The 15,054-nt window shown below is 46.6% G+C and overlaps 6 protein-coding genes across 6 annotated transcripts in view; 4 read left to right on the top strand and 2 right to left on the bottom strand.

Annotated features, from left to right (window-relative positions):
- Positions 1–314: 314 nt before the first annotated feature.
- On the top strand, positions 315–1,765 carry M431DRAFT_515782 (hypothetical protein; the record flags this gene model as incomplete). Its single annotated transcript, XM_024920283.1, has 3 exons — positions 315–890; positions 947–1,245; positions 1,300–1,765. 3 exons carry the CDS (start codon positions 315–317, stop codon positions 1,601–1,603), a joined length of 1,179 nt encoding a protein of 392 aa, XP_024778264.1. The 3' UTR covers positions 1,604–1,765.
- Positions 1,766–2,856: 1,091 nt separating this feature from the next.
- Positions 2,857–4,293, top strand: M431DRAFT_76008 (hypothetical protein; the record flags this gene model as incomplete). The annotated part of the gene is made up of 4 exons (XM_024922415.1): positions 2,857–3,613; positions 3,674–3,976; positions 4,029–4,177; positions 4,240–4,293. The coding sequence occupies 4 exons, from the start codon at positions 2,857–2,859 to the stop codon at positions 4,291–4,293; spliced, it is 1,263 nt and encodes a 420-aa protein (XP_024778263.1).
- A 1,301-nt stretch (positions 4,294–5,594) lies between these two features.
- Positions 5,595–7,885, top strand: M431DRAFT_477787 (glycoside hydrolase family 95 protein; the record flags this gene model as incomplete). Its single annotated transcript, XM_024915609.1, has 2 exons — positions 5,595–6,978; positions 7,032–7,885. The coding sequence occupies 2 exons, from the start codon at positions 5,595–5,597 to the stop codon at positions 7,883–7,885; spliced, it is 2,238 nt and encodes a 745-aa protein (XP_024778262.1).
- A 393-nt stretch (positions 7,886–8,278) lies between these two features.
- M431DRAFT_75047 (glycoside hydrolase family 28 protein) lies at positions 8,279–9,682 on the bottom strand (the record flags this gene model as incomplete). Its single annotated transcript, XM_024922301.1, has 1 exon — positions 8,279–9,682. The coding sequence occupies one exon, from the start codon at positions 9,680–9,682 to the stop codon at positions 8,279–8,281; it is 1,404 nt and encodes a 467-aa protein (XP_024778261.1).
- Positions 9,683–10,639: 957 nt separating this feature from the next.
- Positions 10,640–13,703, top strand: M431DRAFT_515779 (glycoside hydrolase family 2 protein; the record flags this gene model as incomplete). The annotated part of the gene is made up of 3 exons (XM_024920282.1): positions 10,640–11,856; positions 11,910–13,311; positions 13,372–13,703. Exons 1-3 carry the CDS (start codon positions 10,660–10,662, stop codon positions 13,701–13,703), a joined length of 2,931 nt encoding a protein of 976 aa, XP_024778260.1. The 5' UTR covers positions 10,640–10,659.
- A 1,150-nt stretch (positions 13,704–14,853) lies between these two features.
- M431DRAFT_490197 (hypothetical protein) overlaps positions 14,854–15,054 on the bottom strand; it is a gene marked incomplete at both ends in the record, with an annotated part of 4,936 nt that continues 4,735 nt past the window's right edge. Inside the window, one exon of the mRNA XM_024916772.1 lies at positions 14,854–14,923. Within this exon, the coding sequence (XP_024778259.1) occupies positions 14,854–14,923 (70 nt within the window). The remainder of the gene's footprint in view (positions 14,924–15,054) is intronic.

The raw sequence follows: 15,054 nt of genomic DNA, 5'->3' as shown, positions 1-15,054 counted from the left end.
CTGCTGTGCCACACGGTACCGCACGGCGTACCATCCATCGAATTGATGCCCCAACAACTTGCTTTATTTGCACCTATCTTACTACCCCCGAGACTTATTCCGTAAGTAAACTTTAAAGACATATGAGTCATATCAAAGTTGAGTTATCAAATTTTGAAATACCGCCGGGCCGTGAGCTTCCCCGAATGATTACTTCATGGACTAGGAACATATACAATATAAGATGTCATTTAGAACTGGTTCTATCATGACGGATACTATAGAAACATCTTTGTCTGGCCAATTGTATTGAACACGATAAATTATTAACTACTATGAAGTTGGCACCTTTACTTAGTCTTTTGGCTGTCTTACAGAGCCCTTCTGTACGTGCCGCTTTTATACACCCCGGCCTTTTGCATACTGAAGCAGACTTCACTCGTATCAAATCGCATGTCAACAGCAAACAAACTCCTTGGATTACGGGATGGAACAAACTCGCTGCTCACGCTAGCCCCTCATATACCCCTAGGCCGGTAGCAACGCTCTGTCGGGGAAGCTCATCAGATTGTACTGAGAACTATCCGAACCTTTACAGAGACGCCTCTGCTGCATACGTGAACGCCATCTACTGGAAAGTCACTGGAGACACCAAATACGCGGACAATGCGGGCAAGATTCTCGACGCCTGGAGCAGTACACTTACACAAATATGGGGTAGCAGCGACAAATTCCTGGCGTCTGGTCTATACGGGTATCAGCTCGCTAATGCTGGAGAAATTCTTCGTGGCTATAGCGGATGGAAAGGGCTGAGTAACCTGGTCAATATGCTGAAAACAGTTTTCTACCCTATGAATCACTCATTTTTGACAAACCATAATGGTGCCAAGATTGACCATTACTGGGCTAACGTAAGTCAATCACATCACAAGTTCCCAAACAGTTCTGTACTTATGAGAAGGGATAGTGGGACCTATGCAACCTCGCTTCTATGCATGCTATCGGCGTCTTGGCAGATGATTCAGCTCTGGTGAATGAGGCCATCACGTATTTTAAAGGTGGTGGCGGAAATGGCGCCATTGACAAGTTTGTCTGGAAATTATATACCGAAGCAGGGTCTTCGAAGAGCTTGGGCCAGGGACAAGAAGCTGGAAGAGATCAAGGCCATGCGACACTTGACTTCGCGTTGGTCGGTATATTGGCGCAACAGAGCTATAACCAAGGAGAGGACTTGTTCGGATATCTCAGTAACAAAATACTTGCCGGGTAAGTCTTCACATCTACAGCAATACATCCAACGATTGACTCATCATTCTTCAGCTCGGAATACATGGCCAAATACAACCTTGGCCATGATGTCCCATACACTACTTATTCCAACTCAGATGTAACACAGACGGTTATCAGTACTGGCAGCCGCGGCACTATCCGACCCATGGGCGAGCTCCTTTATGCGCATTATGGAGTGCTTAAAGGTCTCAATGCTTCGTGGACCAAGGCATACCGCGATTTGGTGGTTTCTAACGGTGGTGGCGCAGAGGGCGGCGGCGGCGACTATGGTTCTACTAGTGGTGGATATGACCAGCTGGGATTTGGAACCGTGCTGTACCGACTGGATGCGTAAGCAACACTGGCTGTGGAAATGATAAATTCAGAACCTAGCAGGAGAAGGTCATGGAAGGAATCATGGCTAATTCAAATGCCTTTGTCACTGAAGTATTAGCTATGCTTCTTTGTTGTTTACCTTCACTATATTAGCTCTAGTTTAACCATATTTATTTCTCATTGGCCACCAGTATCTGCTAGTATTGCACTTTATTTTAACCATAACTATGTATTATGCTTAGTGTATAAACTATTAGAACTTGCTAACCAAGCTGTACCATTGTAACAGGCCTGTTATATCCTTATACTATTAGGCAAATAATTAGGCAATGGACTACAGTTCTAGCAATTGATATAATAGAACCAACTCCATTTACCTATCAGTGATCAATTGGGCGCAACCTCGTAACAATCACCTATATGGGACCTGCTGAAGGGTATCTCTCTGGACCAACGCCTTTGCCCCGGCAACTTACACTACATATACCCAATGAAGTTACCTGATCTTCTATGTACACAGGTCTAGCCTCTAACCAGTAGCAGTGATATCCTAACCAGCATGCTTGATCCCCAGATTACCTCGCTAAATCTTATTTACACCCCAAAACTTTATTTCACCCCGCAATACCCTGGAGAATGTCCCAAACCTTGGCTGCCGAGAAAGCATTACACCGGAGGTCGGGCCAGGTCTCGGGCCGGGCTTGAGATTCACGGGTTGGGTAATTCTCTTTAAATGCCTGTGGTTATTTGCTTTCTATATTCCGTCGGGCCTTAGGGTTATATTCACATGATTGGACAAGTGAAACGATTGAGGCTGGACCTGGGAATACAAGTTTCCATCTGTTAATCCAAGTACAGTATCAGTTGGTTATGGCTTATAAAGTCTCTCAAGACCACCACATTAGGATGATTGATATGACTAGAACGTGATAATCTCAGGGGTATTCCACTCCCAAGAGCCCAAACTTCTGCTCATTTCGCCGATAATCACAATGGAGCCCAAGCCCGTCGCCCAGAGACCATTCCGGGCTCAGATATACCACACGAGAAGACTGAAGAGTACCATATTGAGACGGCTGAGTATGAGTTCAACCGTATCGATCTCAGTGCTCTAGCTAGTCACTCCTTATCCTGGAGGACCAAGGCCATCTGGCGCCTGGCGGTCGTTATTTTACTCCAGGGTTTTAGTACGTTCATTAACCTAAGTGGTTTTGGTCGCTAAGATATGTTCCTCATATAACTAAACGGCTTCTAGGTGTTGCTGCGTCTGCCATGGATGGCTCCATAATCGGGAGCATGGCGTCCCTTCCCGCCTTTCGAGAATACTTCAACGTCGGTACAAGTGGCTCGGGGATTGCTATCATCATAGCAGGCATGTCTATCGGAAACGCGGTGGCCAGTATTTTCCAGTGGACTTCTGATCTCATCGGTCGCCGAGGCGTTACCTGGCTCGGCAACTCCATCATTGTCATCAGTTGTGTGATACAAGCAGCTGCTCCAAACAATATCTGTATGATCCTGGGTCGCGTCATTGGAGGAGCGGGTTGCTCTCTCAGCGCAACTGTCGGCCCAATGTACATAAGTGAAATTGCACCCGCCTCTCATCGTGGCATGGCCGTGGGGCTGTTCTGCTCGTGCTATAGCATCGGTGCTATCGCTATCGCCTGCGTGATTCTGGGGGGCTCTTACATGACGGGAGACTGGAGCTGGCGAATGCCCATGATAGTTCAGATCATTCCGCCTTTAACCGTGGCTCTTTTAGTCTATCCCCTAACCCCAGAATCACGAAGATACTTGGTCTACAAAGGACAGATTAATAACGCCAAGAAGGTTATTGCTCTCTATCACACAAGTAGTGAGGACATCGAAGATCCCATTGTCACCGCGGAGATCGACCAAATCCAGCACTCCATTGAGTCTGTTGACTCAAAACCATGGGATTTTAGTACACTTTGGAAAACGAAGAGTGCCAGGTATCGACTTTTGCTCATCTTCCTTTATGCCTTTATCCAGCAATGCAATGGAACCGGTAAGCCAGGATATCATTATACAAACTCATCATTGTGGTTGCCTAACACACTCAATCTAGGAATGCTGGGCTATTATCTACCAGGGATTTTGACTCTGGTCGGGATTACAAACAGTCAACAACAGTTAGCTATAAACGTAGGTATGACAGTTGCCTCATACCTATCCACACTTGCGGGAGCCCTAATCATCGATCGCGTCACTCGGCGATTCCTCCTCGCAAGCACATTGATCGTCTTCATCTTTTTTCTGTCTCTCATGTCCGTCACTGATGGACTCTTTGCCAACGGCATCGCCAAGAATGCCATGGGTATTCTGACCATAGTAGCTATTTACTTGTTCCAGATCTCCAATGGCCTTCTTTGTAAGTTGATCCTCGATCAGGTTTATATTACACGCAACCTAATTGCTTGAAGCGTCGACCCTTCACAGTGTTTACCCGACCGAGGTCCTCCATTATAGCCAATGTGCCAAGGGCATGGGGCTGTATTCGTTTTTCCAAAATTGCTTGGGCTTTGCCATGACATATGGTGTAGGTGAACTGCTCGCAAAAATCGAGTGGAAGGTAAGCATTTACACGCTTTCGTTTTAGCTATAATGACCGGTTTACTAACACATGTATCTCAGACTTACTTCATGTTCATTGCGATCGACTTAGTCTTTCTATACCTAACTTGGTAATTTTTCCTAGAGTTCCGTTTTCTCTCCTTGGAGGGAATTGATTACGTTTTTGAGACGCCCGGAGTTCATCTAGTTAAGATGTCTAAGCGGCTTCAAAAGGCAAAGCTGCTGAAAAGGAGAGAGACGACAGGATAAATTGTTTTTTTGAATACGGCCAGTCAGGCGCCAACCGTTTGTCGACTTTGTCTTGTCGTGGCGGCCGCAGGTAGTCGGAGTATGAGGGCGGTGAGAGAATGAGATGGATCTACCTCTGAGTGATATCTAACAGCCTCGAACTGTTCCCTTATGATTGCATAACTATTAAATAATGCGTCTTCTTAGACAAGTACACATATGAGTGTAGCAATGTCACTTAATCTGTCCATCATAGCTCCCATGGTAATTGACCAATAGGCTTCTGGTCACGCCAGTAGCTTGAGTCAATTAATCCTTAAGACATACATGCCAGCTCTAACTTTCTTTGAAATCAGGCCGGGTGCGATCATACCGAGATCTTCGAATATGCCTGTTGAACGCAAGGCGACACTACCCTTAGGGATAAGACCTAGATACTACACAAACTTATAGTATATCCTTCCGGCAGCAGACTGTTCTCCCGAGTAACACATATAATGAACCTGCTAAGTTATATACTCGTACTGCCTGACAACATCTCATACACAAGCCCTGACCCAACTTTAGAAGAGGGCTCATGAGGGATTGGCTGGGAGGAAATTACTCCATACACAATAGGGATCTCTCTTACTTTAAAAAGAATTGAGTAACGGGGTGTCCGTCTCTATTTTCCGTCGGCTTAAATACTTAATTTAAAGAATTTACCTAACACGTTTACAGTATCCATTGAAGCGCGGTATTACTTTGAATGAACTATCGAGTTGGCTAAAGATAACAAAATCCCCGCAGTTAGTGAATGGATCGCACCGACTAGACGTTAAGGTTGAACCTTCGGGTAAAAATCCGGACATACCAGAAGCATAACCTGCCTTCAACGCATATTATGTCGGCTCAGGATACCGTTGGTGTAATCCGAACCTTCGGCCACCATAATTAGTATAAGAAGCTGGTGGCCAGACCAGTTAGACTTAAGAGAAGCAAACTCAATTCCACCAGTGTTTCCTGCGCTGCGTATGCAATCTTGTCAGTCACCAATAGATGCACCAAATATCAAGCACTCTTTCCAACAGCCAGCCTCGCAGAAGATTTATATCTCAGTCTCGCCAGTCAATTCAGCTTGGAAGAAAAACTAACACTAGGCTCACTGAGTATTTCCTCTGTACCGCAGGGCACTAGTACCAGCTAAGATGACCAGCGACACGAGTGAATCGCGGCATCTTCAGCTTCATTATTCAGCTCCTGCCACACAATGGTCAGAAGCCCTGCCCATTGGCAACGGCCGTCTTGGTGCTGTTGTATATGGGCGGACCGAAGTAGAGCTGATGCAGCTCAACGAAAACTCGGTGTGGTATGGAGGCTCTCAAGAGAGGACACCGCCGGATGCTTATCGTATGCTGCCCAAACTTCGACAATTGATTCGAGAAGAGAAGCATTCGGAGGCTGAGGCTTTAGTCAAGGAATGTTTTTTTGCAACTCCCGCAAGCATGCGTCACTACGAGCCGATGGGCACCGCAACACTGGAATTCAACCACCAGAATGTCGCTGATTATCGGCGTTGGCTCGATTTGGCTACTTCGCAGGTTTCTGTTCAGTATACAGTCGATGAGATTTCTTATCAGCGTGACGTTATCGCCTCATACCCTGACAATTCATTACTTTTACGATTCACTGCTTCTAAAAGTACTCGTTTCATCGTGCGCCTGGACCGGCTGAGCGATAACGACACCGATACGAACGTCTATGCCGACACTATCACAGCTTCTGGTTCCCACATTTTGCTTCACGCAACTCCAGGAGGATCGAATAGCAATCGATTGTGTTCTGTTCTTGGCGTCGTCTGCGACGATGGCGGCACCATTGAGGCCATCGGAAATTGCCTTGTCATTAACTCTGCCTCCTGCAGAGTCGGCATCGCCGCTCAGACAACATTCCGTCATGATAACCCCGAAGTCGTCGCCCGGACTCAGATCGATCAGGCTCTGGCACGGCCGTGGGATGAACTAGTGGAGAGGCATAGGACAGATTATTCTAGGCTTTTCGGCCGGATGAGCCTGAGAATGTGGCCGGACGCTTGTGACTTGCCAACGGACCAGCGCCTTCGAAGTAGTAGGGATCCTGGCCTTGTCGCCTTATATCACAACTATGGCCGATACCTGCTTATTTCATGTAGTCGGAATGGCTACAAAGGGTTACCAGCAACGCTTCAAGGCATCTGGAACCCGAGCTTTGCCCCACCTTGGGGATCAAAATATACGATCAACATCAACACGCAGATGAACTACTGGCCTGCTGGCCCGTGTAGTCTGATCGATGATTGTTCGATTCCACTGTTGGATCTTCTGGAACGAATGTCAGACCGGGGCCGCCAAACGGCCAAGGTCATGTACGGCTGCCGAGGTTGGTGTGCACATCATAACACCGACATTTGGGCCGATACGAACCCTCAAGATCGCTGTATGACAGCCACTATTTGGCCTCTTGGAGGTCTCTGGTTATCGACCACGCTAATGGATACTCTCAAGTATCAATATGACGAGGCGCTACATAATCGCTTATTCCACGTCCACGAGGGTGCTGTGCAGTTTGTTCTCGACTTTATGATACCATCTAAATGCGGTTCATAGTCACAAACCCCTCACTCTCTCCAGAGAATGCGTTTGTCTCAAGGTCTGGAAATAATGGCATATTCTGCGAAGGATCTACCATAGATATGACTCTTATCAAGATGGCTTTAACGCAGTATATTTGGAGTTCAGAGCGACTGTCAAACGTAAGCCACTCTCTTAAGGGGCCTGTTGAGGCGGCTTTGACTAGGATTCAACCTCTTACACTTAATCAAGAAGGATTAATTCAGGAGTGGGGTCTTAATGACTACGAAGAAGTTGAACCCGGGCATCGCCATGTATCACATCTCTTTGGCTTATACCCTGGAGATCTGATACACCCTACGCAAAGTCCAGAACTTGCTGCCGCGGCCCAAAAAGTGTTGAAACGGCGCCTCGCTAACGGTGGTGGCCACACGGGCTGGAGTCGGGCGTGGCTTTTAAACTTCTATGCACGATTGCTTGACGCAGAGGCGTGTGGAGAGAACATGGATCTTCTCTTGCATAATTCTACGCTACCCAACTTACTAGATACTCATCCCCCTTTTCAGATTGATGGGAATTTTGGAGCATGTGCTGGAATCTTGGAGTGTTTGATGCAGTCGACTGAACGTAAGATGGATGGGGAGAATGTGGTCCAGATATCTTTACTTCCAGCATGCCCCCGTAAATGGGACAAGGGCCACCTCCAGAGGGTGAGAGCAAAGCAAGGATGGCTTGTGTCTTTCCAATGGAGCAAGAATCAGATCATCGGCTCAGTGGAACTTAGCTGCACTATGGCGGGAGCTGATGCGGCTCATCTTTTGTGTCCAGATGGATTGAGACGGGTATTTGACGGCAGCATGGTCAGAGACTACACTTTTGAGGTAGCATAGAGCAGAATCAAACATGAAAGATGACAACCGCCATTTATGCTCTTTTCCTGAGGTCTAAAGTCTTTTCTGGTCTCATCGCTAGATGCCAATGGTTGGGACATGGGACCACGAAGTGCAGTGACGGGTCCTGCGATTGCATATATGCTTCACGAAAGCTCAGGCTTAGTCTGTTTGTTTGATGGTTTGCATTTATTGAAATATCTGGCTTTTCTGTGCTCTTTTTGACATCATACACCCGCAACTCAGCTTTGACAGTGGCTACATGAAATTGTGTTGCAGGAACGTTGGTTCTTATTTTAATTATCTATGTTGCATAGGTCCCCATCCACGATCCCACCATTTGAACACCCCCTAACTGACATCTGGTATAATACCAATTGCAAATCTACTACTTCAACCTTGGGAAGGCTTCAACGTCATATTGTAGACATGTTCGTTTGCATAGAGGGGTATGAAGTCCGTAGATAAATACCAGCCGGGTTTTTTCATTGTGTCATAAATAGCTTTCCCGTTGACTACTAGATTCTCAAACGTAACGTTAGAGATGGTTCGGTCCGCATCGTAGCCCGTGAAGATGGAGGTATCGGCATTTGTGCCATTGTACTGGAGGTTTCGTATGAGGACATTGCGGATTCCTCGTCCGGGTGAAGTATTGTACTTGTCGTTGTACATCACACGAAAGTTTAGGAGCTGGCCCACGCGAATATTTTCGACTCTTACATCCTCAATGAGAACGTTTTCAACAAGGTTACTATCGCCCGGGTTCAATGCAATTGTCCCCTGGTATAGCATCTGTTTCTCATTTTGATCGAGAATATCAATGTTGCGAATAGTCAAGTCGTCGATGGTCTCAGGATCTTCGGTATTGCCGTGAGTCCCCACGTTAATAGGGTGCGCCACATCAGCCCAGAGGATCGAATTCTGAATTGTGATGTTCTTGCTATCACCGTACCATTCATCTCTGTGATTGTAAACGGCGATACAGTCGTCGGAGTTTCTTAGGAAGACAGAGTCGATGAGGATATTCTGACTACAAAACAAGTCGAGCCCATCTCCATATTGAACAGCGCTGAAGCCGCGCCAATGGTGAAATGTTACGTCGTTGGACATATAAGCTCTTGGAAAGAAATTGATGCCAATGAGTCCTTCGATGACAACATTGTTGGATCGCACCACGGATATCGCATTTCCTTTCTCGCTGTACAGGACCCCACGTCCACGCAAAGCGACGTTACTGGAGTTTGTCACTGTGATGTCGGGAGCCGTGACCACAGCTCCTCCAGCAAGGTACAAAGTTTTATCGGATGGGACATTAAGAGCCGAATCAAGTTTGTGATAGCCAGGACCATAGTATATGACATCCGGATCGTCGGCTGACGGACCATCCTGATCGGGCGGATTGGTGAAGATGTGCAGGCAGTCAAAGATGTTGCCGTTCACTTGCAAGATGACATCGCGGGGCTCAGTGAGCATGAAGGTAATGGTAGAACCTGACATTGTTGGGCTAATGTCGAGAGATTGCGGTCTGATAATGGCGTCAGAAACTCCGTCGTGCAGGTACTTGGCCCGAATCTCGACGGTTCCATTGAAGTCGAAATATACCATGGAAGAAGTGTGCCGAATTGAGCTACCAGTGGTGAAATTGACCTCGTTATGTGTGGGGGAATAACAGTCAATCTTCTTCCATTCATCTCCAGGCGAGCGTACTTCGACATCGAAAGAAGTCGCGACAGATACATTCGCCGGTATGGGGTAGGTCTGGAGGGTAGTATCGCATCCTGAAGCCCCTGGTGTCATGCCCGTGGCAATACTGTCACGGGCCAGAATAAGCAAAAAGGGTATTAGGAGTGAGTTGATGAACCCCATGGCGACAGATTCAATGAGAGTAGAAAAGCAGGAGTAGCAGAAAGTTCTTTGGATAATACTGGTGGTTCTGTACCAGAACAAAGTTGAACTTGTGAATTGAGAGGAGTATGACGCCGCCTTTGGCCTTCATAGTGGGATGCTATCATTTCGCTCTACTCCAGTCTTATATAAAGGAATCTCTAACTTGGAGTCACGGAGTGAGAACTGGATGGATATCTTCTTCCCCAGACGTTGCCCCTTCACCCTTCATCCTCCGTTAACCTTCAGTACAGCTATGAGGGAAACAATAACGCGGGCTCATTGCTTTCCTGGCCCAATTCTACATTTACTTATTTTCGGTGTAAGGGCCGGGCTTTCCTCCGGCTGTCATAGCCAGTGAATGCATGCGCCTGTGGTAGGGTATTAGGGTACATGTATTTAGGTATGTATTTTCCTCATCGTTCGGTTATTTTAGCTCCGGAAAAACGACATACAGCCAACATCCAGTTGTCCATCTGGTTGAAGCTGCGCCATGTAGTGTAGCATCATCTTTTATACAATGTTTGTTTCTCAATTAGAGAGTAGCCAGCAGCATCGGGTATTAGGGTATTTATTTGGGTATTGTCGTCACTGTAGGGTATTATTTAGCCTCCGGGAAATGGACATATGGCTAGGCTCAAGTTATCTTCTTAGTTGAAGCTATGTCATGTGGTGTTGGATGGATCTAGTTACACGAGGCTTGTGTTCCATAATGACAGTAGCCACTAGACAGCACCTAGTGGGCTGCCGTTAATGATTCATCGCGTCTTACGCTCCCCGCAGTATCTGGCAGGCATTATAATTCCACCATCCTCTCCGGGCTGAAGAAGTTCTCGCTGGCAAGATCAACAAAGCAAACCTGTCAAATACTCGAAATAGATATAGTCATCATGTCGTTTCCAAAAACACAGCCTGATTGGAGCAACCTTGACATCCTCCATCGCAATACTCTCCCGCCGCGTGCTCACTTCTACCCATTCGCCACGAAGGAAGCGGCACTCTCCTTGAATCGTGACAACGCCCAATTCCAATCACTCAATGGAACATGGAAATTCCGCCACGATGTCTCGCCATTAGAAATCCCCGATCGGAAAGATCTCGACCCAATAACATGGGCCAATATAAAGGTTCCTGGCATGTGGCAGCTTCAAGGTTATGGCCGGCCTCTTTACACCAACGTCAATTACCCTTTCCCTGTGGACCCCCCGAATATTCCATTTCTCAATGAGACGGGGTCTTACTGGCGCCAATTTACTACAAACAAAGACTGGCAAGGACAGCAGATCCGGCTACGTTTCGAAGGCGTTGATAGCTCGTTTCACGTCTGGGTCAATGACAATGAAGTTGGCTATAGCCAAGGCAGCAGGAACGCTAGTGAATTCGACATTACCCCATTTCTTAGGGACACAGGAGCAATCAACACAGTTGCAGTCCGCGTATACCAATTCTGCGACGGATCCTACCTTGAACGCCAAGATCAGTGGCTTCTCTCTGGAATTTTTAGAGACGTTTACCTAGTCGGGTTCGCCATTCCCTCCATCACGGATTTTACCATTTTACCCCAGGTAGACGAGTCTTTGACAAGGGGCGTTGTCCACGTTGATGTCTCCCTCCATGGAAGCGACTCTGAGGATGTCACCGTCGAGTTACGGAGTCCTAGTGGCGATGTCTTGCATGAGGGACAGATGAAATCGACTGAGATGGCTGCCCTGACAATCGAAGGCGCATCTCTTCAGCTATGGTCTGCTGAGAAGCCGATTCTTTATACCCTACTCCTGATAGTGGGAGGTTGCACCGTTGCTCAACGAATAGGGTTCCGTCGGGTTGAGATGAAAGGAGCCAATTTCTTGGTCAACGGGAATCCTATTATTTTATATGGCGTCAATCGCCATGAACATCACTACCTCTATGGCAGAGCTGTGCCGTACGAAGATATGAGAGCAGACATCGTTATGATGAAGCAGCATAACATCAACGCACTAAGGTGCTCTCACCAACCAAATGACCCCCGGCTCTATGAAGTTTGTGACGAGCTCGGCATCTACGTTATGGCGGAAGCGGATCTTGAAACTCATGGTTTCGATTCTGTGGAAAGAAGCGCATAAAAGACGCGCACCTCATGGATGGCCGGGAACTTCAGGAGCTTTCCTACGATCGCGCTAAAAAGTGGACATCAGATAATCCCGACTGGTGCGATGCCTATATGGATAGAGCTTCCCAGCTTGTTGAACGGTTCAAAAATTATACTTGCATTATCTTTTGGTCTCTTGGCAACGAGGCGTTTTATGGAAGAAACCACGTGGCCATGTATGACTATATCAAAGAGAGAGACCCTAGTCGACTCATCCACTACGAAGGAGATCGTAAGGGTATATCGACCGACTTTTATAGCGTCATGTACGCAACGCCTGATGAACTGAAGAAGCATCTCGCCGAACATTCAGACCGGCCATTGATTCAGTGCGAATACGGTCATGCCATGGGAAATGGACCGGGAGGGCTTGCCAGCTACATCAACTTATATCGATCTGAGTCGCTCCTTCAAGGTGGCTACATCTGGGAATGGTGTAACCATGGGCTCCTCAAAAGAGAAGGCAGATTGTCGTACTTTGCGTACGGTGGCGACTTTGGGGATACTCCCAATGACCGCGACTTTGTTATGGATGGGCTTACCTTCTCTGACCATTCTCCTACACCCGGCTTACTTGAATACAAAAAGTGTATCCAGCCGGTATCTATCCAGCTTGAGGGTGGTAAGCTGCATATTCATAATCACTACGACTTCATTGACCTGAGCCACCTTTTTGCCACCTGGCATTTGGTTCAAGAGTCGGGCAACACCAGTCCCACGGAGTTCGAGCTGCCGCAGATTGCCCCGGGGGCAGAAGCCATAATTGACCTTCCCGACTGGGGTGGTGAATTACATGGAGATACTTGGCTCTCGATCCATCTCTACCTGAAAGACGAAACCGCTTGGGCGCCTCAAAGCCACGAAATTGCCTGGAGTCAAATAACCCTATTGGAGAATCATACATTTGAGCTACCCCCGGTGGTTGCCGGTGACATCAATGGGCCTTCAATATATGAACAACCAGGGCGTCTAACATTAACATGGCCAGGCTGCAATGAGATATTCACTTTTAATCTTGTCGATGGAAACTTTACTTGGGCTAATCAAAAGGGCATCATTATCGCCAGAGGGCCAGAACTGGGCTTATACCGCGCCCTTACCCAGAATGACCTTGGTTTTGGTGGTGACGGCAAAGAATGGTTGAAGTTTAGGCTCGCCGAGACCAAAATGCATGTACGCGGGTTCACTTGGTCCGTGAATGGAGACGGTACCTTGACTGTTAAGGCGACTGTCAGGGTCGCTCCTCCAGTCTTAGAGTGGGCATGCAATGCCCAACTTATTTACACGCTTGGTATGGGCAATTTGTCCATTCGCGCAAAAGGGAGTTTCTCTGGGACTGTTCCTCGTCATATCCCACGTATTGGTCTCACTATGTCGTTGCCAAAGGATTATAACAAGGCAACATGGTATGGTCGGGGCCCTGGAGAGTCCTACAGAGATAAGAAACAAGCTGCTAGATTTGGTCGATGAGAGGCATCAATTGATGATCTTCAGACCAATTATGAGTGGCCCCAAGAAAATGGAAATAGGAGTGACGTACGTTGGGTTCAAGTCAAGGCAAATGACGCTGTACTAGAGGCTCGTATAGATGTACCACTGAGCTTCTCACTCAGAAAGTACTCTATGGATGATTTAGACAAGTCTGCTCATCCCCATGAGCTGACAGATTTGGACGAGACGGTGTTGAACTTAGACTTTGCTCAGCATGGTCTAGGAAGTGGAAGTTGTGGGCCTTTAGCGTTTCAAGAAGATCGCCTAATTCCTGGGCTATTTGACTTTACTGTATTCATTAAAATTAAGTAGTATAAGAATATACGCATTTATTAATTGTGAAAAGCCGTGCTTCTATAGGTTATTCGCAGCATCTGTAAACGGGTATGTATGTTTGTTCTTAATCGCGAAAGATCGGGGCCATGCGAAGAATCTGACAAGGTAATGCCAATGCCTCACGTCCAAAGCGAAATATATGTCCGTGTGTGTGCGAAACGCCAATTAGCAAAGCATATAATTTAATATTACCGAAGATACTTCAGAAGGATTCGACCCCTTTCCCCCCCTACGACGCTGCCGTAACCTAGCAGCGGGAATTGACGTACCTAGCTGTTAATGGCAATTGTGTGTTGATATAGGCTGTCATTGATGCCAACGCCTAGGTCGAATCCGAAGTCTCCCTACTACATTGTTACATCTGTCTCAATTGTAGACAATCAAAGCTGGAGTATGCATCGTTGTTCAGTCCTTAATGTTATGTCAAATATATGTAGACGAAAATACATTAGATGCAATGGTTTGCATACCTACCCATACATATCCCCTATGGCGATATGTAAGCCTGGACACTCATTTGCAGCAGAAAGATCATCTATAGAGTTACTTGGAACAACCACTCGTCTTATAGAAAACTGAATTATAATATAACCGCATTCAGCTTATCATTCTGCGAATGACCTGGGACTAAATTAATGCTAAGAAGTATGAAGCGAGCTATACGATTAGAGTATCGCGAAGGTCTATCAAATTACCCAAAGTATATATACGGATATGCAGATACATGATTCTAGTCTATTTCTTACACCTGTCGAAAAAAATAATCATTTGACGTCTCTGTTAGACTACAGTTGATTGGGCGTAGGCATAGAGTAAGCCGAATAGAGATGGCGGCATCCTTTATTCTTAGAATTTAATTCAATGCCCAGTAGCCCACTATTACTACTATGGCCATGTATTTCTGTGTATGTTAGTCACGCCTAGTCATGATTATTTGCGATTTACGTTAGAGGCATCTTCAATGATCGTAATTAGCAACTTGACAGCGCCATCGTGATGAGTCTAGGAGAGTGCTAAAGTACATCTAGAGTCCAGCCAAAAAGATACCTTTGCAAGTAATAGCTCAACCCCACCACCATGATCATTCCCAGCAGTATATAATAGTGGCACATGATCGTAATCATCGTTACAGTTTAGCTGGGTTAATCCCATTTACGTAAAGACGAAAATATTGGACGACAGCTTCATTATCTTTCCTAACAGCCCATGGCAGTGGTGTCTAGTTATTTCCATCTTCGTAATTTATATTAACACCATTTTGTGTGAGCAAGTTGAACAACGGCTTCGCTGCCATTCTAAGCAGCCCATGACAGCGGTGTTCGGCCGT

Source organism: Trichoderma harzianum (genome assembly GCF_003025095.1).
Source record: "Trichoderma harzianum CBS 226.95 unplaced genomic scaffold M431scaffold_2, whole genome shotgun sequence".
In the NCBI taxonomy this organism is placed as follows: Eukaryota; Fungi; Ascomycota; class Sordariomycetes; order Hypocreales; family Hypocreaceae; genus Trichoderma; species Trichoderma harzianum.
The sequence above is the reverse complement of the archived record's forward strand: the minus strand, read 5'-3'. Positions and strand labels throughout refer to the sequence as shown.